The sequence below is a fragment of the Schistocerca piceifrons genome, chromosome 1, assembly GCF_021461385.2.
Source record: "Schistocerca piceifrons isolate TAMUIC-IGC-003096 chromosome 1, iqSchPice1.1, whole genome shotgun sequence".
NCBI lineage: Eukaryota > Metazoa > Arthropoda > Insecta > Orthoptera > Acrididae > Schistocerca > Schistocerca piceifrons.
In genome coordinates this window covers 90,919,172-90,943,589 of record NC_060138.1, presented here as the reverse complement: position 1 = coordinate 90,943,589, position 24,418 = coordinate 90,919,172, and the positions used below count along the sequence as shown (strand labels likewise).

General features: G+C 41.3%; 1 protein-coding gene across 1 annotated transcript in view; it reads left to right on the top strand.

The window, feature by feature from the left end:
- Positions 1 to 23,563, top strand: part of LOC124794947 (troponin C, isoallergen Bla g 6.0301) — a 152,678-nt gene extending 129,115 nt beyond the window's left edge. The window contains exons 4-6 of the mRNA XM_047258665.1: positions 6,349 to 6,468; positions 12,385 to 12,516; positions 23,356 to 23,563. Of these exons, the coding sequence (XP_047114621.1) occupies positions 6,349 to 6,468; positions 12,385 to 12,516; positions 23,356 to 23,381 (278 nt within the window). The 3' untranslated portion in view covers positions 23,382 to 23,563. The remainder of the gene's footprint in view (positions 1 to 6,348; positions 6,469 to 12,384; positions 12,517 to 23,355) is intronic.
- Positions 23,564 to 24,418: the final 855 nt, after the last annotated feature.

The window sequence follows — 24,418 nt, the reverse complement described above, 5'->3', positions numbered from 1 at the left end:
CCAAGGTAACATGTTGCATCCTGCCTACCAATAAACCCTCGACTGAGTCACATAATTTATCTGATATCCCGTATAATCGCACTTTGCTTAATAAACATTGGTGTGGCATCGTGTTAAATGCTTTTCGAAGGTCAAGAAATATTCCATGTGCCTCACTTCCTTTATCCACGGATTTTATTATATCATATAACGAAAGCACCAGTTGGGTTTCACATAATCCAGGCTGGTTGTAACGGAGGACCTCATTACGTTCGAGATACTTCATTATGTTTGAGCACAGAATATGTCTATGATTCTACAACAGATGGATGTCAATAAGACTGGACGATAGATCTGTGGATCACTTCTGTCACAGTTCTTGTAGGTATGTGTGACCTGTGCTTTTTTCTCTATCAGCACGTTTAGGTGTTTCTCAACGTCATTGACACTAAATTCGCTATCACTTATCTTTTTAGTGGTGCGAGAAGTGAAACTGGGAAATACATATGTATCTTCTTTAGTAAAGCTACGTCACAGTTGCTAAATACACTGCACAACAAAATTAAGGATCACCTTTTCGAAACCCCGTATTTCCCATCCATTGCGACGTTTAAGTTTGAAACTTGGTTCAAAGGTGCGTAAGACCTTCTTCTGTAATGATGCAAAAGCATGGTGCCTTGCGACGTCACCCTTTGGTCTCGACAACGCTTCAAACACTCGAAAAAAAATCACGGTTAAGAAGATCATGTGACGTATAAGGTGGGTTCATTGGCATCAAATTTCACCACAATTCTGCGCGGCTGCGACCTTTCTCGTGTCACTCGCTTGGAAGGTCGTCACATCTCCTCTTACCCAAATTTCACCCCTTTTTTTGACGCTTCTGCAAAGGAGGTCAAAACCGCGACGCCCAGCGTTTAAATCACACGGTTTTCTTGTCAAGTGGCCGAAGAAAACGTTCCAGACACACTGCAGAGAGTAACGGTGGCTGGCATAAATGGTGTCTATAAAACCATTCCTTTCCCTGGGACGTTGCTTACACACGTTCCGCGGTAGAAAACGACTATTCGCAGTACTACGAGCGATAGGAAGACGTTCTTCACAGCCTTTGACTTTCAACCCTCCTCTAAGGACATTTCGGACCTGCATCGCCACCGGACGTGATCGCACCCATTTGGAGGAGCACAGTGAACAAGCAGATTTTTCTGTCGCGTACTAAGTGGAACTACTAGGGACAGTTAAAAAGCATTCGACGAAATTTGAATGTGATCCGAAACAGCGAAAGTGTTTATACTTTTTCAGCCCTCCGATTTTGTGTCCTTCTGTGGCGTGATCACAGAGAGACGTTACATTGACTCATGCGTCAATAAACCCCCCATGTCGGCAAAACCCTCGGTGGCACCGTCCTCCCTTCATTGAGAATTTTAAAAATATACCTGTACAGACGGAACCGTGACAGAGTCCTGGGCAGTTACAGACCGGCAGTCCCTTCGACATTCTCCGATTCAGGACGGCCCACTAACAGGTGTAAGTGCAAAAGCGCAGCGGCGAAAGAGCAGCAGTGTAGCCTAGCTGCAAGCGCTTGATACTGTCGCCACGGGTTCTGTCTATACAGGTGCGTTTTCAAGCTGCTCGACAAAGGCGGGTGGATGGCACAGAGAGTTTTTCCGAACTGGGGGATTTTAGGAGGACACTTTGCCGTTTTATTCACCTATGTGTCAGTGTCATCACATTTCCCCCTCCCTTCCCCTGCCAGTGATCACGCCACAGGAGGACGCGAAATAGAAGAGTTGAAAAACAATAAGCACCCTTTTCTGCTTCGGATCACGTTCAAATTCCGTCGAATGGCGTTGACTTGTGCATGTTGATTCCAATCTGTACCAGAGAGAGAAAAAATTGCGTTTGCACTGTCCTCCAAAGAGGTCAGATCACGTTTACAAGGTCTACAACTTTGCATCAGCCGTATGCCGATAGGTGGCGATAACGGTAAGTAGCGGTCGAAAGAAACAGATCGCAGATGTCAGGCAGTTATCTTAGACCTCGGTCAACATAATCTCATTCAAACATTAGTCGATTTGTGCTTGCATCATAAAGTTGTTCTTGATTGAAAATGTCAGTTTATGAGCCTAATTCTCGTCATTTGCGGGAGGTGTTGGTATTTTGTTTCAGTATGAAGAAAAGAGCGGCTGAGTCTCATCGAATGCACTCAAGTACGTATGGCCGGCCGAAGTGGCCGTGCGGTTAAAGGCGCTGCAGTCTGGCACCGCAAGACCGCTACGGTCGCAGGTTCGAATCCTGCCTCGGGCATGGATGTTTGCGATGTCCTTAGGTTAGTTAGGTTTAACTAGTTCTAAGTTCTAGGGGACTAATGACCTCAGCAGTTGAGTCCCATAGTGCTCAGAGCCATTTGAACCAAGTACGTATGGTAAGGACACTATTAGTCAGAGAACGTGTCGTGAGTGGTTTCAACGCTTCAAGAACGGTGATTTTAACGTCGTAGACCGGCATAGTGGTGGAAGAGAGAATGTTTTGGAAGATACATAATTGGAAACATTGCTGAGTGAAGACTCACATCAAAGTCAAGAAGAATTGGCACGATTAGTGGGACTGACACAGCAAGCCATTTCAAAACGTCTCAAGGCTATAGGCATGAGCCAGAAAGAAGGAACTTGGATCCCGTGTGAGCTAAAACAAAGAGACATTGAACGATGTTTGTGCGATTGTGTACAGTTGCTTTAGAGGCAAAAACGGAAGGGATTTATGCATCGCTTTGTGACTAGGGACGAAAAACGTGTTCATTATGATAACCCTAAACGCAAAAAATCATGGGGATATCCCGGCCATGCTTCCACATCGACGGCCAAACCGAATATTCACGGCTCCAAGATAATGCTCTGCATTTGGTGGGACCAGCTTGGCGTCGTGTACTTGACGTCTTAAAACCAAGTGAAACAATCATTGGTGCTCCTTATGTAACGCAATTAATGCGTTTGAGCTGAGCATTAAAAAACAAACGGCCGCAATACAGCGAGAGGCACGATAAAGTGATTTTGCAGCACGACAACGCTCGACACCACTTTGCAAAAGAGGTCAAAGCGTACTTGGAAACGTTAAAATGGGAAATCCTACCTCACCCGCCGTATTCTCCAGACATTGCTCCCTTTGACTATGGTTCAAATGGCTCTATGGGACATAACTTCTGAGGTCATCAGTCTCCTAGAACTTAGAACTACTTAAACCTAACTAATCTAAGGACACCACACACATCCATACCTGAGGCAGGATTCGAACCTGCGATCGTGCCGGTCGCGCGGTTCCAGACTGTAGCGCCTACAACCGCTCGGCTACACCGGCCGGCTCCCTCTGACTATCACCTGTTTAGATCAATGGTGCATGGCCTGGCTGACCAGCACTTCCGATCTCATGAAGAAGTCACAAATGGATCGATTCGTGGATCGCTTCAAAAGATAAACAATTTTTTGACTAGGGATTCGTACACTGCCCGAAAGATGGGAGAAAGTAGTCGCCAGCGATGGAAAATACTTTGAATGATACATGTGTAACCAATTTGTTTCATTAAAGCCTTAAATGTTTGGGAAGAAACGGTGGAAGCAAAGTTGTACACCTTGTAGTTGAGATGCAGCCACACAATGTCGTTAGAGAAGGGTATCAGCAGTGTCAAAGTTTGTGAAGAACGTCTTCCTAGTGGTCACTGCACTGCGACCTGCCCTTTTTGACCGCAAAATTTGCGGGAACCGAGGCCCCAGGGGAAGGGATGGTTTTACTGAGATCCTTTATGGCGCCCTCTAAGGCCTTTCCGTATCGATTCTGAGCGGTGAGGTGTCTGAAATCTTTTCCTCGGCCAATCATAAGAAAAACCATGTAATTTCAAAGCTGTGTGCCGCGGTACTGACCATCGCAGACGCATCAAAAGAAGGGGTGAAATTTGGGCAAGAGGGGCTGAAAATATGTTTCCATCGTGTGCCACGTCCTCAAAGACTTGGAGAGTTTTGGTACCAATGTGACATCATTAACCCATTGCACACGTCACATGAACGTCTAGGCTTCGGCCGTTTTTTAGCATATGTCGATACCCTGCAGTTTCGTTGAGCCCTAGGGTGACGTCACACAGCGCCACGCTTTTGCACCATTACAAACGAACGTTGTACGTTAAAGCCAAATTTCAAAATTAAGCCTCGCAATGGGTGGGAAGTACTGAGTTTCGATAAAGCGGTTCTTTAATTATGTTGCGCCGTCTAAATGTCACTGTGATGTCTGGGACGTCGTCGAATTCGTTTTCACGCCGTTTGGTGCTCGAACTGCAAGTTGGAGCATTATGATGGACTACGCCTACAATATATTGCTTAGAAATTGCTTTAAATTGGATTCGTGTTGCTGAATTTTCCTGGTTTGTTCTGGAGTTATTCTGAACTGCAGATATGTCAAATACGTAATTATTAATTGGACATATCTACAGTGAGCATGCTGCAGAGTACCAGCGATACAAGAGGCTTTCTTATCTGCCTTCATTCCGGGTTTTTAATTTACTATTTAGCATACAAAGTGTTTTGGATCATTCAGATTCAGAAAACTAGTCACAAAATGGATATGTGAAATCAAAAGTTGTGGAGCTGATAACACGAGGGTTACTGAGAAAGAAAGATCCGATTGGTCGCGAAACAGAAACCACAGTGAAAATGCAAAATGTTATATTTGCGACAATCAGCTACACCTTCCAGCTACTTCTCTGCAAAGTCGCCGCTCCGACTGAATCATATATCGTGGCACTGCACCAGCTTTCCAATACCCTCGTCATACAAAGCAGCCACGTGTGCTTTCTGCAAATTCTTTACGTTGATTTGCAGCTTGTTGTCTGTGCCAAAATGTTGTCTTCGTATCCAGGGGTTCCTATGAGCAGAGATGAAAATCAAAGGAGCCAAGTTCGGGGTATATGGTAGACGGCCAAACACTTCCCACTGAAAACGCTGTAGGGCCGTCCTCATTGTCCTTGCTGTGTGCAGTCAGGAATTGTCATGAAGAGGAATGTATGACAGTTACATTATGCGGGTTGCTTAAAAGCAGGCGAAAGCTCTCACAGGCACTCATACTTGGTAGACGACACTATTTTCTAGGCATGTTTGCATGCTCACTATGCATTCTGATCTGAAAAGATCGACTTGACGCGATCTACGAGGCACACTAGAGACGCTGTCCAACATATCCATGCAAAGCTTCATTAAATTTTCAGTGTGGTTTCCATTTCTCGATCGACCGGACCGTACTTCCCAAATAGCCCTCGCATTTCTCAGGGGGTTAACCTGACATTTGTTGCAATATTTGCTCTAAAAATGTTCCGAATGTCTCAAGAAACAAGACGCATATGACTCGCCACCTAAAAATCGACAATTTATGGAGCGTGTTGTTGAATCATACGTACACTCGTATGCACGAGAAAAAGCCATCCATCTCACGCTCCACCCGCGAATGGATGTGAATGCAACTTGAATATGCGATGTGAAGCACCAAGACCAACCCTCTTAAGGTGATGTATAATGTGTCCCAAGGCCTTAGAATCAAAATTATATAGACCGTAGACGATTCTCAGCAGAGTAGACTGTGATATAGAGATAAATAGTTTAAGCGGTTCAAGATCTTGAGTGAGCAAAGCGTTTTAGGCACTAGTTTCAAACTGCTTTGTGGTCCATAGCAAAGAACTGCCCGACGTATCGACATTGTTATCGCCTCCTTTAAAAACGATGTGTATATGGCGGCAAAATATCATGTGTCGTAAAGCACGCGTGAGTGGCAGCCAGTACATTCTGCTATGAGCTTATGTCATTCCTGTCAAGTGTAAATAAAAAAAAAATACATGTTTATTTTTATCATTAGTTTCTTATTCGCAAGTTCTCAGTTTCTAATCTTCTACGATGTGTACATTTTTGACACTATGAGTTTGAGGCACCCTGTAAAATGATGCGTCGTGTACAATTTTGTTATATTTCAGATGTTGTTATGTAAAATGTAATAAGGAGAAACGACAGAATTCTTGCATTAGCATTGGTATATTTGTGATTAAAAAAAACACTAAGTTGTAAATTCTCTGTTTGATTCTGAGATTTTCTTAAACTGTAGTAACAAGCAAATTATCTCACCTATGTTGCTCTGTCTATCTCAATAAAGAGAGTTTGTTTCATAAACAGTACAATGAATTCTGCTGTCACTGTAACCTACGCAAAAGACGGGTCTGTTTGTTTGCGGTGTATATGGCCAATTTTCTCATTTGCCGTGTTTGGTCAAGGCTATATGCCAACAACCGCTACATGACGTGTTCGAAATCACCAGGTTGTTTACAAAGTGTGTGTAACTCCGCAGAGTCCGGCCGCCTTGAGTTCGACGAGTTCGTGACGCTGGCGGCCAGGTTCATCATAGAGGAGGACGACGAGGTCATGGAGAAGGAGCTCCGCGAAGCCTTCCGTCTCTACGACAAGCAAGGTGAGCTGCGCATGTTCCTCCTCCTTCAGTGTAACATCGCAATCATCAAAACACTGTGCAGGCTCACCTTCAACATCCAGATTGGTGCGGATCCCACTGGGGATCGTCTCACATGAAACCTAGAGATTATATTGTGGCATTCTACTAACAGAAGCTTGTCCAAATTCTTAGAGATATTCTGCAGGAGGGTTAAGAGTTAATAATTGGTTATAGAGCATGCACAACAATGGTTGTGCACTTTTCAAATCCAATCACCTTTCAAATCCAATCATTGTGTGGAGAAGAGAATACGCTGTGTCATCCTCGTGCTAAGTAAACAGGTTTTGGACATTTATATTACTTTTAATGGGATGATTATCAGTTTGGAAGACCTAGTTTCCTCTTGCTGACAACGAACGGACTATGGATCGAAGATCTTCACTTTAAAATGATTCCATACATCTTACCAGTTATCTGTTCTTTCAGTGTGACCGTAGGAATCGTGTGATAACCATCCAAACTATTACAAAAACAACCACTTGATGTTACAGTTGAAAGAGAGAACAGGAGATTTCAGGTTTTTCATTTTATCTGGTGTTCTCCATACCCAATAACGTCCTGCGGTAGAGAATAGTATAAATACAGACCATCTTATAGATTTCCATAGGTCTGGAGTCTCTCCTTTGAATTCAGTTAGATTATAAGAACTTTGATAATGTCTGCTCTACGAATAATGAATTTTTGAAGTTCCCGACATGTTGTGTTCTCTGAACAATGTGTTCTCTACACTTACATTAAGCTCAGTAATCACTTCTTCCCGACGGTCGTCTGCTTACTAGTGGTAACATACCTATTTAATTTTTTCGTATCTCTGTCGGTAAGATCACTGATCGCATGACTAGTGTGTTTAGCATTTGAAGTTTTCCCTTGTATTATAAATTATCCCACCGCTATGTACCTCTAGAAGACTTACGATTGTTATGGAGCATTGGGCAGATTGACCTCACTGGATGTCCACGAGGACTGACATGGCAACAGAACACCACAGCACCACCACGACCACTGACGAACCTCTAGAGATGTTACATACAGTATTCCAGATAGCAAAATGCAGCGAATCATGAGTCCAGACGTGGAACCTCTGTCTTGCGCTTTTCTTCATAGCAGTATCCGTTAGTTGGTATCTTCTTCTCACTCTCACTGTCTCTCCTTTTACCAACTATTCAGTTCGTTTCTGGATAAAATACTACCACCTCAAGATGTAACCTGGCCAATTTTCTTTCCTTTCCTTATGGCGTGTGAGAGGTTTCTGTTCTCCCCAGATATCTTTTTCTTTCCTTTCCCTCTCAATATCATTTTGCACTCTTTTTCTCATTTATTTTCATTCCTAATTTATCGCATTTTGTATTTAAGTCTTCCACCATTTATTAAGCACTTTGTTGAATTCCGCCAACACCACCAATACGCCAGAGAAACGTGAACATTCCAGCATGTTGCCTTCTCCACCCGCTCGCTCGTCTCGTGTAGTGCCAACCTTTCCCTCTACACAGATCTCTTCCAGAGAGGCGTTAAGAAGCGTAGGTTAACGGCAACACACCAGCCTGACTCCTCTTCCTATTTCTGTTCCCTTCGTTTCTTCTCCACCAGTTTTGACCGGGTTTTGCTGAAGATATAGCTCCTTAATCAATTTTATTTCTCTCCAGTCGATGGCTTGTTTTCTTAGGATAAGCATGAACCCATCCCCCCTCAGCTAATAGAAAAACTTCTTCCACATAACCAAACACAATATAAAATTTCCCTACTCTTTTCGATGTACCCCTCTCCTGGGACTAGTAGTAAGCCTACAGCATCTCACGTGCCTATCCGCTTGTCTGAAACCATAATCCTCTTCTCCGATGATGCTATTCAGTTTCTAGACATCCCTCTAGTCATCATTCTAAATAAAACCTTTCTCACTTGCCGTATCGGACTTAAAGTCCCTCATATTTTCTTGTGCTGCTTTTCTTTTTGATTGGTGTTTCCTTGCATCTTCTGAATCGCGTATTCCCACAGCGTATGTGTGCTAGAAATAAGTTAGAAAACAGGCTCCAGAAACGAACGAGGTGTCTATACTGTTTTTCACGCCCTGCACATTGAATAGTTTGTGGCACAACTTGACAAAAAGAAGGGACCGGTCAGTAGGACATGTTCTGAGGTATCAAGGAATTACAAATTTGGCATTGGAGGGCAGCGTGGAGGGCAAAAATCGTAGAGGGAGACCAAGAGATGAATACACTAAGCAGATTCACAGGATGTAGGGTGCAGTAAGTACTGGGAGATGAAGAACTTGCACAGGATAGGGTAGCATGGAGAGGTGCATCAAACCAGTCTCAGGACTGAAGACCACAACAACAACAACAAACATTGAATAAGAATGAAACATAACAACGAAAATATATGTTAAACCGGCATATGTAAAAAAATAATTATTCCAAAATGACACGCTTTACTCTTTCTGCAGTGCACCCTGTGCTTAATATTCGTGATTATTAAAACTGTGTTCTGGAACGCAGAGGAATGGAAATGAACTGGTAGCAAACAGTCGCTTTTTTTGTCTGTCAGAGAGGCCTGTTTGGATATCTTGAGTCCTGGTACATCACGAAGTTTTAACTTTCCGCAAATATGCCAAACCCAAACTGATCTTCCCGCCCACTATTCAAGAGCGTAGATAAAGAGGGTGTTAGGTTAAAGTGCAGATTTTGTGGTTACTGGTACCTTAACATACGCCAAGTTCAGTGTGTTAGTTATTTTTTCTTTGTGTCGAACAGTCTTCCCACAAACTCGTCATAAATTTTTCGACCTGATGTTTTGTGCACGGGTGTTAAGTGTACTACAAAATGGGCAACACCTGTCAGTATAGACTACCCACTTTGCGTCCACACATTCACGCTTCAATATCTGACCAGCTGCCCAGGGGAAAATAAGCATTAACGGCTTGTTCTTGCTACATGTACCTGAAGGTACTAATCAACCTAAAGATAATATTCCTAATAGCTATAATTATTCGTTTGCAAATGAAACAAATACTGGTGCAATGTTGTTCAGTGCACTATCAAGCTCCATATACTGCTCAGGAGCGTACAACTGGCTACAGCTAATGCTAAGTGCTAATTTTCGTCGCGACCTGAGCAACAAATGTTTTGGGTTGGCCATGTGTCCCTGGCGAAACGATTCGTGCTAGATGTTGCCCGCGTCTGCAGGTCTGCTGCAGACATTTGCGCCACACTCCAAAAGCTAACTGGACTGCCAAGCCAACCACTCGACCCAGTTCGTCGCTCTTGTGCCCCCTATTCTCAAAATGGAACAAGAGCTACGTCTTTCTGTCTCTCCACTCCTGCCCCCTTCCTCTTCCGACGCTCTCTCTTCTGACTGTTCACTACGGGGCGTAGCTATACTTGTCTTCGCCTCCGTCACTGGGTCTCTCTTCCATTGCCGGTCAGAGTCTGTTGAGAACTGACATTGTTGTCTACAAAACAAACGGCCTAGCAGGCTTAACCCTTAAAATGATTGATCGTAAATCAATGAAGAGAAACCAATCGAAAGACTATTTCGCTACCTACTGATAACATGACGAGGAATGCTTCCTCACTCGCTTCATAATTTTGTTGTGAGCTCTTGAAGATTAACGCTACTTCCGGCAGTCGTAACTAAGACAGAGATCTCAGAATCAGGGAGGTGCCGGAAATTGTGGAAGTAATACACAGAGTAACAATTATCGAACTGTATGAAAAAAACGTAAATTAGTTACAAAATACGGTGTGCACACATTTTATTCAACATATAAACGTCATTACAAATATTTGGGTTTATGTTATGACATGTTCGATATGCCTGCCATCATTGGCGATGATGTGGCGCAGACGAATAGCGAAATTCTTCATGACCCGCTGAAGTGTCGGAACATCGATGCTGTCGAGACCTACTGAATGGCTGTTTTCAGCTCAGAAATGATTCTGGTGCTATTGCTGTACACTTTGCCTTTAATATAGCTCCAAAAAAAGGAGGCGCATGTGTTCAGATCCGGAGAATATGGCGTAAAATTGCGGTCCATGCCAGTGGCCCCTGGATACCCCAGAGACAGAACGCGGTTCCCAAAGTGCTCCTCCAGGACTTCAAATACTCTCCTATTTCGATGGGGTCGAGCTCCGTCTTGCATGAACTACTATCGAAATCAGTGTCACTTTGAATAATGGACATGAAAACATCTTCCAAAACATTCACGTACCGTTCGATAGTCACCGTGCCATCAAGAAATATCGCACCGATCATTCCGTGACTGGACATTGCACATCACACAGTCACCCGTTGAGGGTGAGCAGATTTCTCTATCGCGAAATGCGGGTTCTCAGTCTCCTAAATGCGACAATTTTGCTTATTGACGGACCCATCCAAATGAAAGTGAGTTTCATCGTTACACCAAACCATACTGCGCATACTTAATTCTAATCATGCCTCGAGGCCAACCGTGCAATTTGAACGTCCTAACGGAAGACGTTCAGAAGTTATGACGATTTTATTTCACATGGTTCAATAATTGTCGCCCTGTACGTCACATATTCTGTTACTCGCAAACTCACTCACTGAAACCTATATGGTAGTTCCAGTTAACCTAGAATCACGAAATTTGGCAAGAAGTAAAGTTTCGCAGTAAACTAAAGAGAATAATCCGAAACTTTTTAATTTGTTATTATATCACACGAAAAAAAGTGTTTGTGATTTTTTATCCGACATCAAAATGGAAATTAAAGCATTCTTTAATGTCTTAGAATTCCTGGGACTAATATCTCGTCAGTATCAATGTTAGTAACAGGCAAAAATGAAGAAACAGATGGAAGTCCGAGGGAGCCAGATCTGGGCTGTAGGGTGGTGAAATAACGATGTCCAACCTAATTTGGCGATAGGTTCCCACGTTCTGAAACTTGTGTGTCGGAGTGATTGTCGTGTTGGAGCGTTGTCAGACCGAACACGGGGCGTAGCTATGCTTGAAAAATGTTCTTGAGTTTGTTCATAGTCTTCATCTATGCCTCTGTACTAAACGTTGACCCTTTTGTCAACGAATACAAGATATGATCATGATCGCTATCCCAAAAGACTGTCAGCACTAGTTGGTGAGCAGAAGGAGCTGTGTTGAATATTGGCATCCGCACGACTCATCGCGTCGGGAGCGGTGGCTGTGACAGGACGTTCGGATCGTGACCGATCATGGAGCTCAGTTCCTGTGTTTCCTGAGATGCTTTAACCTCTTTTACTCATCACTCTACGCACTCCTAACAACTGCTTGATTACCTAACGTTGCACACAAACGTTTGAGGACTGTAGTTACGGTTTCTCTTTCCGAAATCAAGAATTCAATTACAACAGGTCATTTCTAATGAATATTTAGCGTAGATGCCATTTTGATGGTTTGCTTTTGCTCTGCCGTCTGTCGGAATGTTTCAGCTACGCGCACGTGCAGAAGAAGCATCTAATTTGAAGCACTTGAATGGACGGTTTGCTATATTTAGTAACACCTATGAAAAAGGAGCATTATCTCTGACCCGAGTATTTCGTATTTGCTTACTGGAGTTTCGACTCCTTTTTCCGGATGAGCTGCCACAACAATATCGATTTGAGTTTCTCAGACCCAAAAGACATATGCTAGTTTATTTCTTTTGAAGTGGTAAACGTGTTTTGAACATTTAGTATAGGAATCTCTGGAGACTTTCACCAGACAAGACGTATCTTACGGCAAATAAAATTTGTCCAGAGATTGTGAAGATTTTCAGTGCAAATGTAATTTAAACAATTTCTGCCTAATGGAGAAGGTCCATTCCTGAACCTGCAGCTGTTCTTTTAACGCTGTGTCCAGTTCTACAGACTACCCTACAACCACTAAAGTTATCTGGTGATCTGTTGCAGGCAACGGCTACATACCAACCACCTGCTTGCGGGAAATCCTGCACGAGCTGGACGAGCAGCTGACGTCGGAGGAACTGGACATCATGATCGAGGAGATCGACTCCGACGGCTCCGGCACCGTCGACTTCGATGGTAAGATCCATTTTCGACTTATTGTCTTACGTCCCGCAGCAACAGTCTCAAACATTTAGGAACTGGGTTCTCTTAATCACTGTGGAAGATTTAGTGATTCCCACACACGTTGACAATCGTAGCCAGACAATTCTTTTCATCTCCCAAACACAACATACCAGAAAAATAATTATAAAGACTTAGCACGGTGTTATTGGGAAAAAGAGATGAAGAAATGTCTACGTAAACGTGTGATACAAAAAATATTTATTTCATGAAAACAGCTCTTTGTTCTCCTGTGATATGATGTTAACATGCATGACGAAAATACTGTACAGAAGAGTGATAAAAGTAGGACCAAGAACAGAAGTTAGATGGGAAAATGTTCCGATGTGTATAGTTTGACAGCTACCACAGCACCACGTTGACTCAGATTGAGACGGATCGTATACTATTGGCGGGAACACAGCTAACATGGTCGACAGGAGTTTATAGCGTATACCGTAACATCACAGCCGCGATCATCCCACAGAAACCTACTATACGTTTCCTTATGAAGCGTTAGGAAATAACAGGTGTTTGGTTTAAGCTAGAACAGTGAAAAGTGTGGATGATTTGCCAAATCCATCTACTCGTACAGAACACGTACGAATGTTACTGAGAGGAAACAGTCAACGGAGCGCCGTTGTGAAGATCATACCTAAATGGATGGAATGCTTTTAAATCAGATGTTTTCAAATAGTGCAGATAGTGAATGTGAAAGATATAGAATGTTTCAATCACGTTCGAAAATGTAAAGGATTTAGATCAGCAGTTTGTATAGATCTATATTCTGCTCTTGGTCACAAATATTTCCTCCAATCGCATCCACCGATATTTGTTTTATAGCTTCTATACCTGCACCTCCTTTTGCATATTCTTTAATTTTCTATTCCTATATTATCTAGAGAAACACTTGATCCCCCGCTAGTCGAAACGTTCTTTGACTCCTAAGACGTTATAAGTCATTGAACATGAAGCTTCCCATCATAATAACATGGCAGATAAATAAATTAAATAACAATATAAAAGCGAAAGCTCTTTTATTCTGATTCAAGATACCTAATGTGAGAGTCCAAGCGACCAAAGAAACATAGCATAAAGACAGATAAGTAATGAATGAACATGTTAGCATTAAAGTGAACACAAAAATTTCATCTGGTTACGAAACATCGAAATTTCAACCTAGTTAGGGAAATAGAACTGCGGCTCTGTGATTGATTATGTCATATAATGGAAGTATTGTGATATTAAGCACCAAGTTAAATTAATTTTTGAAGAAGATAATAACCGCATTAATTTTACTGCCGCAAAGTAAGGCTTTGAAAAGTCTCCTACTTTTCACTGCCCACGTCCACTGAAAAGACGTCTATCTCTTCTGCTGTTTAACACATAGACCCATGACCAGCCCATGAAACAGGACAGCCGTTTCTTTACGTAATCTGATGATACAGATATCTCCATTCAGGACAAAATTTTCGGAGAGCTAGAAAAGAAACTAACGGGAGTGCCTGAAATAATTAGCTGTTTGTTGCAATAATAATCACCAAAAGCCCAACACTAAAAGAAACACAAATCTGTGCTTTTCTTTTGCGTAGCATACAGGCAAAGAGAGCAGTTAATATAACGTGGAATGGATATCGCCTCTCACATTGCGTTAACCAGAAATATCTAGGAGTCAAACATGATCACATCCTTACCTGTAACGAACACAGTATGTATCCGGAACAACATATTACGGAAGCTGATAAACAGTAGATTAGGAGCACAACCCTCTGTCCTTCGTACTTCTGCTTTGTCTTTTTTGTTTTTCCGCTGCGGAGTATGTGGCCCCCGTCTGGCGAAACTCTACCCACGCAAAACAAGTAGATGTGCCCTTGAACGAGACAGGACGTATCATTACAGGTTGTCTTCGCCTTATCCCTGTAATTCAGTTCTATCAGCTTCTGGGTTTATGGGCTCCCCCAGAACAATGGAGAAGAACAACTGCAGAGATTGAAAAACGAAAACAAACCCAAAGTATGGACATATGCCTCAGTCGCTGAGACTGAAATCAATAAAGAGCTTTTTGCAAGCAACCAAAGCAAGTTCATTACCACCCAATAAATGTCGTGTAGAACCGTGGAGGAACTTCCCCTAATAGGCCCACGGAATAATCCGAATTTTATGAAGGTTTCTAACATCCTTATACTACTTTGAATGTCCTGAAAAACCTAAGGACGGGCGTAGCCAGCTGTAGAGATCATACGAAGAAACGGGGCTACATTAGTGCTAATAAACGCTGTGAATGTGACGAACTACAAGATCTATCCCACCTGTAAATGTGCAGAAAGTTGGATGTACCGTGGTCCTAAGACAACTTGGATGCAGCAAGCTACAAATCTATTCCGGCTGATATTTTCTGAACTAATTTTGGAATTTGAACACCTGAGACCTTGGTGTACACCATTTTCGTTATTACATGACATATAATAGTATTACGTAATATATTTTCATGTGGTGGCTCTGTTATGTTAACTATGTTTGTTTTAATTTTGTTTAATAATTTGATTGTTTCTATTCTATGATGTCTTGGGCAACAATAAATAAATAAAATGGAATGGGGATAAGAAATAAAAGAGGTAGCCGCCTGGTAGAATTTTTTACAAAGAGTAACTTAATCATAGCTAATACTTGGTTTAAGAGTCATGAAAGAAGGGCTGTTCACGTGGAAGAGGCCTGGAGACACTGGGTGGTTTCAGATAGATTATATAATGTTAAGACAGAGATTTCGAGACCAGTTTTTAAACTGTAAGACATTTCCAGGAGCAGATGTGAACTGTGACCACAATTTACTGGTTATGAACTGTAGGTTGAAACTGAAGAAGCTGCAAAAAGGCAGGAATTTAAGGAGATGGGACTTGGATAAATTGAAAGGACCAGAGGCTGTAGAGAGTTTTAGAGAGAGCATTAGGGAACAATTGACAAGAACGGGGGAAAGAAATACAGTAGAAGAAGAATGGGTAGCTTTGAGAGTTGAAATAGTGAAGGCAGCAGAGGATCAAGTAGGTAAAAAGACTAGTAGAAATCCTTGGGTAACAGAAGAGATATTGATTTTAATTTATGAAAGGATAAAATATAAAAATGCAGTAAATGAAGCAGGTAAAACGGAATACAAACATCTCAAAAATGAGATCGACAGGAAACGCAAAATGGCTAAGCCGGAATGCCTAGAGGACAAATATAATGATGTAGAGGTATATATCACTAGAGGTACGATAGATACTGCCTACAGGAAAACTAAAGAGACCTTTGGAGAAAAGAGAACCACTTGTATGAATATCAAGAGCTCAGCCGGAAAACCAGTTCTAAGCAAAGAAGGGAAGGCAGAAAGGTGGAAGGAGTATATAGAGGATCTATAAAGGGCCATGTACTTGTGGGCAATATTATGCGAATGGAAGAGGACGTAGATGAAGATGAAATGGGAGATATGATACTGCGTGAAAAGTTTGACAGAGCACTGAAAGACCTAAGCCGAAACAAGGCCCCGGGAGTAGACAACATTCCTTAAGGTTGTACATGTGGAAGAGGCCTGGAGACACTGGAAGGTTTCAGACAGATTATATAATGGTAAGACAATATTGGGAGGGCCATCCCTGACAAAACTCTGCCATGTGCTGAGCAAGATTCATGACACAGGCGAAGTACCCTCAGACTTCAAGATGAATATAATAACTCCAATCCCAAAGAAAGCAGGTGTCAACACGTGTGAAACTTACCGAACTATCAGTTTAATAAGTCACGGCTACAAAATATTAACACGAATTCTTTACAGACGAATGGAAAAACTGGTAGAAGCCGACCTCGGGGAAGATAAATTTGGATTCCGTAGAAATATTGGAACACGTGAGGCAATACTGACCCTACGACCTATCTTAGAAAATAGATTAAGGAAAGGAAAACCAACGTTTCTGAAATTTGTAAGCTTAGAGAAAGCTTTTGACAATGTTGGCTGGAATACTCTCTTTCAAATTCTGAAGGTGGCAGGGGGCAAATGCAGAGAGCATAAGGCTATCTATAATTTGTACAGAAATCATATGTCAGTTACAAAAGTCGAGGGACAGGAAAGAAAATTAGTAGTTGCGAAGGGTGTGAGACAGTGTTGTAGCCTATCCCCGATGTTATTCAATCTGTATATTGAGCAAGCAGTAAAGGAAACAAAAGAAAAATTTGGAGCAGGAATTAAAATCCATGGAGAAGAAATACTTTGAGATTTGTCGACGACATTGTAATTCTGTAAGAGACAGCAAAGGACCTGGAAGAGCAGTTGAACGGAATGGACAGTGCCTTGAAATGAGAATATAAGACGAACATCAACAAAAGCAAAACTAGGATAATGGAATGTAGTCAAATTAAATTAGGTGATACTGAGGGAATTAGATTAGGAAAAGTGACACTTAAAGTAGTAGATGAGTTGTGCTATTTGGGGAGCAAAATAACTGATGGTGGTCGAGGTAGAGAGGATATAAAATGTAGACTGGCTATGATAGGGAAAGCGTTTTTGAAGAAGACAAATTTGTAACATCGAGTATAGATTTGAGTGTCAGGAAGTCTTTTCTGAAAGTATTTGTATGGAGGTTAGCCATGTATGGAAGTGAAACATGGACGATAAATAGTAACGACAAGAAGAGAATAGAAGCTTTCGAAATGTGGTGCTACAGAAGAATGCTGAAGATTAGATGGCTAGATCACATAACTAATGAGGAGGTTTTGAAGAGGATTGGGGAGAAGAGAAATTTGTGGCACAACTTGACTAGAAGAAGGGACCGGTGGGTAGGACATGTTCTGAGGCATCAAGGGATCACAAATTTAGCATTGGAGGGCAGCGTGGAGGGTAAAAATCGTAGAGGGAGACCAAGAGATGAATACACTAAGCAGATTCAGAAGGATGTAGGTTGCAGTAGGTACTTGGAAATGAAGAAGCTTACACAGGATAGAGTAGCATGGCGAGCTGCATCAAACCAATCTCTAAACTGAAGACCACGACAACAACAACATTTATTTTCACCGTATAGAGCTAGCGCTCAACTTCTTCTTGTTAATATACTCCTTGAAATAACATCACAATTTCTGTTAAAAGACTAGTTATCCTTATTTAAGACGCTTGTTTGGCAACTTAAAATGCTACGGCAATGCCTTGATGGAATAATCAATCCCCGATTCATCACTTTTCATCGTTGTCATCCCAAGTTAACGGGCATCAAAATTAGTCTGCTTTTATATTGATTCACTGATCAAATCAAGACCCAACAGTATTATGAACGAGTATGTCCAGTAGCTAGGAAATATTATCAGTAGCATCACGGCGACACACGTAACAGCAAATTGCAGAAATGTTGTTAATCGTTTCTTTCAGAATATTTCTCAGAAATATCCAAGCACTCGAGTGTCAGAAACTTTGTCGTTATGAGATCTCAAACCATATAACACAATATAATGAGTTGTCTTTTGCGAAGCTTATGTGTGGAAAGACGAACTGATCTTACCTTTTTGTCGTATCTTGCACTACTCCTAACTATTTGGCATCTAATACACAATCTGTACATGAAGCATACCTTCCCGCTGCGTCTTCCTAACGACTTAGGAGAGAAATATGATAAAAATGCCATATCAGGTTCAGCACAGCATTTATCGTCCGCTGCCAGAATGCCTTGTGGTACACTGCGTCAGATAGGCTCTTTATAATCACTCATACTGGAGAGTCAAAACATAACTTCGTTTCATTGACCTGAAAAGATTGAGACCATACATTATAGGCAATGATAGATCACAACGAAGAAGCTCATAATTTTATCGAACATAAGACAGTACTTTAAACACGCATCTGAAAGCAGCATTTTGAAAAGAATGCAGCAAAAAACTGGAAGCACCTAGAGTATCTACATAGTATTATTTTTGCGTCATATATTATACTGAGGCGTTCCTCGATTACAACCAAAATACTCGAATTACATATCGGTGAACTTCACATTTGACGACGTTTTTGGTAAAGAAATAAATTATTGTCACTTCTCATTTCAGTTATTTTAAGCTCAGTCATTACTTTTTTATTACGACTGAAATATTTTCACACTTTTTTCATTAATATGTTTCACTGATAAAAGGAAAACTAACTTTACATTTCCTTCCTTTCGCATAAATCGGTAACTGAAAAAAAACCTCCATCTGTACGTTTAAAAAATTGGAAACACCAGTATATTCTTCTAGGTGACGTTGCTCTGACGTATCGTTACCTGCAGTTTTCGTAATGTCAACAATTTACCAGGAGTTTCAAGTGCATCGGGTGACTATCAAAACATCCTTGATTTTCATAACACTTGCTCGAAAACTAGTAGTTACTTTCATGACATTGAAACCATACGAGGCATCCTGCTTATGACACCTAGCGAGGTGGCGCAGTGATTAGCACACAGGACTCGCATTCGGGAGCACGACGGTTCAAACCCGCGTCCGGCCATCCTGATTTAGGTTTACCGTGATATTCCTAAATTGCCTCGGTCATGGCCGACTTCCTTCCCCATCCTTTCCTAAACCATTGGGACGGATAACCTCATGGTTGGGGCACTCCCGCAACTCAACAAACCAACTAACCAATCCTGCTTATGACACTCTACTGTGCTGCGATAGTGAACCGATTCCTTTCAATTCGTTCGCAGCTCTAGTTATCAGAGACACAAAATACGGACTGTGTGAAAGAGATTTATCGTTACAGGGCTTCTGTTTAGTTAATAGAGATGTAAGAAAATGACATAATCCCTGTAACAAAGAACGTCCTTCTCCTAGTTTGCATAGAGAACCCCTGGGTCGACTTACCCCCTTTGGGCCCATGTAGCAACACGTCATTCACTTAAGGATACGAAAATGTCATGAAACCTGTATACAGGAATCCTTAGACGACACACATTCCCATATAAGCGACTTGTCATTACTCCCTCTCTCCTCGCCCCTTTTCCCTTGTACAGTTTCACACGAATTAGTTTTCACAATTAATTGTTTTAAACATACAAATCTTGCATTTTGGTAGCCCTCTCTCTTGCGCATCAAGCGGCGGTTACTACTTCTGATACATCCTGTGTAGAAACCTTTACAGTTATGGCGCCCCTGTCTGCTTGGTGCCCCAAGTGGGGCTTGTATCGCTTAAGCCATAAATCGGCCTTAGCTGCATATTGCTTTATAGTCTGTGAACGTTCCTGATATCTGTGTTATATCAGCAACAAAGAATAAACTGTTGTATGGATAGAAACACTTGCTAAGAGTTTTAACATACGAGTTCAAATTATATCATTGATTTTATTTTTTTCGCTGTGAAGCGGGAATGGATCGAACTTTCAGGAGGAATCAATGAGGGACAAAAATGGCCATTAACAGCATTTGCCTGCCCTATTTTTATACGTAATTCCAATGTACGATTAACATTGGCAGCAAAAAACAACACAATTTTTCTCACAGTATCCTAAGATATATAGGGTGGGCCAGGTAGGTGATCTGCACATTAACCTACGTCCGTAGACGAACCGTTGTGGTGTTTCATGAATAAAACAAGGAACACAATGTGCTCCAGAACGCTTGACAGCTAGGTAGAGAGGCGATAGCATTTGTAATCAGCTATCTATTGTTGTAACAATGCTCAGTGCTAAGGCACGAGTCCAGAAGTCATCTGACAATTACAATCACAGTTAGTGTTGGTTAGAATTCCGCTAGCTGCAAATGTAATAATTACGAGAGTCGCAGTTGATTACCACCGATCTTTAACTCATCACACACTAAGTTTTGTAGATATGGGCTCTTATTCAAAATAATATCTGCTCCATCATCCGCTACATGTCGAAAGAGTTAGTAAGTGGGATTTCAAGCGGCGTTGTGTATCTACAGCAGTTGGAGAAAAAATTGGAAACACCGTGAAAAATGCATCCTTTAACATAAATGCAGATGGTAGCCAAGCCTCCTTGTTGCGCTGTTGTACTGGACCACGAACGGCACCGATGCAATGTCCTCAGTACGTTATAGGTGTCAGTCGCGGTCAGAACAGAGTCCTGTATAGTTGTGAGAGCAGCCTGTCACAACACGGTCGAAAGTGTATTGAATGATCGTGACAGGCAGTTGTTGAACAGGCTTGTGGCCAAAAATAACAGCATGAGTGCTGCAAAAGTCACTGTAGAACTTAGTGTCACGCTCACGATCTTTGTCAGCACCAAAACAATACGTGGGAAACTCCACGAGCAGGGAACTGCAGGGCGAGGTGGAATTCCAAAACCACTCACAAGTGATGTAAATGCCCGTAACACGAAAACGTGGTGCCGACGCCATAAAACCTGATCTATGGAGCTATGGAAGAAAGGCATTTGGTCGCCTGAGTCTTGTTTCACACTGTTTCCAACTTCTCCCCGAGTTTACGTCCCAAGAGTGAAATATGGCGGAGTTTGCCGGTGATTTGGGTAGCCACATCATGGTATTCCATGAGCCCCATGGTTACACTGCGAGGTCGCATTAGTGCCAAGGATTCCGTGACCATTTTGGCTGATCACTTCCATCCCATGGGTCAATGTTTGTTGCGCAATGGTGAAGCTGTGTTCCAAGAAGGCAGGACCCTGTTCACACAGCTCACATCGTCCAGGACTTGGTTTTTGATCAGCAGGATCAACTGTCGCATCTGCCGTTGCACCACAGTCAGCATACCTCAGAGTTATTGAGACTTCGTGGTCCACTTTGCAGAGAAGGGCGTGATCGCTATCCACCTCCATCATCGTTAGCTGAATTTGTCATTGTTTCGCGGGAAGAACGGTATAATATACCGTTGAAAACCATACATGGCCTGTATTTACCCATTGTGAAACGACTGGGGGTTGAACTTTGAACATAGCTGCTAAGGTTCAGTGACCGTGTCAGAATTATATTAGAACAAATAAGTCCTCGGACACAAATATTAAGTCAAAATTGACCAGGTTTCGACGCTACTATGAGCGTCGTCTTCAGAATTAAACTAACTGTTCTAAAACATATTAGGTATATAATACATTAATAAAATTAAAGTTTGTACTGACTGGAAAGAGATGCAGTATTTACAAGTCACATTTTAAAAAATCTAAGCCGGAAAGGCGACGTCATGAATAGTTGTAAATAAGATGGCGAGCCGCTAAGGGCTGCTCGTACTTGAGTGAACAACGCCTTAGATTTTTTAAGATGTGACTTGTAAGTACTGCATCTCTTTCCAGTCAGTACAAACTTTAATTTTATTAGTGTATTATATACCTAATATGTTTTAGAACAGTTAGTTTAATTTTGAAGACGACGCTCACAGTAGCGTCGAAACCTGGTCAATTTTGACTTAATATTTGTCACAGAGGGCTTATTCGTTCTAATATGACTGGGGGTTGCTTTGAATGCCTAGCGTTTTCCTGCAGCGTTTTAGGCATGGTAATGTGTTCCGTTTTTGGTGTTTCTGTATTTTTATCCACCCACTTCATATGTACAATCCGACAGAGCTTTCTTACCACATGTCAGTAAAGTGCAAAAGTTAAATATTATCTGCCTCGTCATATGTGAATGCTCGAGGTATCCATCTTGTAGCGATTCAGTATTTGAAGAGTTTTAAAACGTTACTATTGAATTAATTTTGATTAAAGTTAAAGTACTCATTGTAGCCGACGATCTGTCGCAGCGGAAGTCCTGGAAAACAGCGGCAGTGGGTTTTTACTATAAAGTTAAAACAATATTTAATCCAGTATAGTGTTTCAGCTGAATATTTATTACAGTCTCAAAGTAAATAAAAGCATCTTGACAAATCTGAAATAAGATGTATCATACTTACAATAATGAAATGAATTGTGCTCAACAAGGTACATGCTTATTGTCCAAATACACACAAATTACTGACTCCCTATGCCAAATATGGCTGTAACTATTTATACTTTATTAACAATCCCGAACAATCCTCGGCATTGTTTAAAATGGTTTTATAGGTAAGTAACAATTAAAATTAACATATAAAAATGAAAATACATATATAAACTTATATTTGCTCCAGAACACAAGTACAATTCTATATTAGTTTATGTTCGTTATTTTATTCAGGTATAACTTCCCGAATACGAAATTACAATAATACATTTTCATATTTTATTAATTACTAGAGGGTCCCTTCAAGGAAAATGTTCCCTTCATTTACAGAGCTTCTATACTTTAACGTAATTTGTGTGCAATAATTAGTTTAGTAACAACAATTTTTTAGACAATTTACATATTTTGTTTACATGCGTGTTCCTGAATTAGACTGGAAAATGTTCGTTTTAAGTGGGTCTTATGGGCTGTTACGTTTCAGTTTCCAGTGTAGTTCATGGGGCAATTCCATTTTCATTATTAATAGGTGCGTGTAACGCTCACAGTGCTATGATATGTCCCCATTGGATTTTCAACATCCAATACACTCACAGTTTGCTTCAAAAGCTGAATATCTTTTATTCAGTTTTCTTCGTCAGCAATATACAGTTCGTCTTGTGACAGTCCCGCACGGTCGGGCATTACCTCCCACAAAATTACAGCTACCCACTGTGGCATAAACGACATTTAAGAACAGCTATTATCATATAAAATTCTGTACACAAATGACAGCTCCAGTTTGAGTAGTAGTTGTCCGACTCTACGCAACGCCTAAAAGTTATTTCGGAAGTGTCAGTATGATGTTTAAGCGAGAACTAAATAATTCTGCTTGGTTTTCTCTCCCACAGGACTCCTGTTGTGTTGCCGGTTAACCATATCATTACAACGCAGCTTTCTCTGTTTCAGAATTCATGGAGATGATGACCGGTTAAATCTGCCACCGCTGTCCTGCCGAATGCGTCCTGCTAAAAGACATTCTTCCACTTTCATGTTCAGTGCACTCAGTGAAACACTTAACAGTTTTTTACTCGCATCACTCTATGTCTGGACTTTATTCTGTCAAATAATTGTATCAATATTTCACTACTCACAATAAAACGTTGTCAAAATTAAATGTATTTCATTTAGTTTTAAAAGCCACAGGGAATGGTGCGTGTTGTAGTGATAGTTTCTTTTTAAATCTTATCATTATAAAGTCACTGAAAGTCTTTAGAGATTAAAGCATAGTTGGAGTAAGAGCGCTGTTCACGTGAGAAGTTAAGATGGTGATCACATAGTCTTACAAGAGTAAACCACACGACTATACTAACGTGCAAATGAAATATTGAACACTCTTTACGGCACTGGACTCTTAACAGTAATGTGCAGACGTTAGTATTCTGTGTGATACGTTCCTCGCAATGTTCTCTACTACTTTATTTGTTCTTAGACTGAAAAACGAGTGAGAAAGGGACAACCATGACATGGAGGTTCTAAGGAGTGTGAACTATTAAAACTCACGAATCTCTACATTTAAAGTATGTAGAAGAATGCAGACAATAAAACTGTGCCTAAAAAGAGAAAACTGCAATGGGCACTACTGACCTGCAAAGAACAGCTCGTAATAAATCTAAAGTGAAAACTATCTACTGTTGAATTGCGCAGGCGATATCATGCACTGTGGCCCGCATGTCTTTCCAGCTTAATAATTACAGCCACAGAAAATAAAGAATATACCGTAAGGATAAATGGAACACCTGCTAATCATGCTACATCAATGTTGAAACATGTTTGGGTTCTAAATAACAAAGAGAATGAGACTGTAAGAATGAGACTCATCGCAATATGAATAAATAATTGTTGGACGTAATGGAAACATCGAAATTATGCCAGTTTTGATTATTGTCCGAATCAGTTCCCTCTCTATACAAGCAAACACAAAGAAAAAGGAAAGGTAAGGCATCCTTTTTATACACTACAGTGAATTATT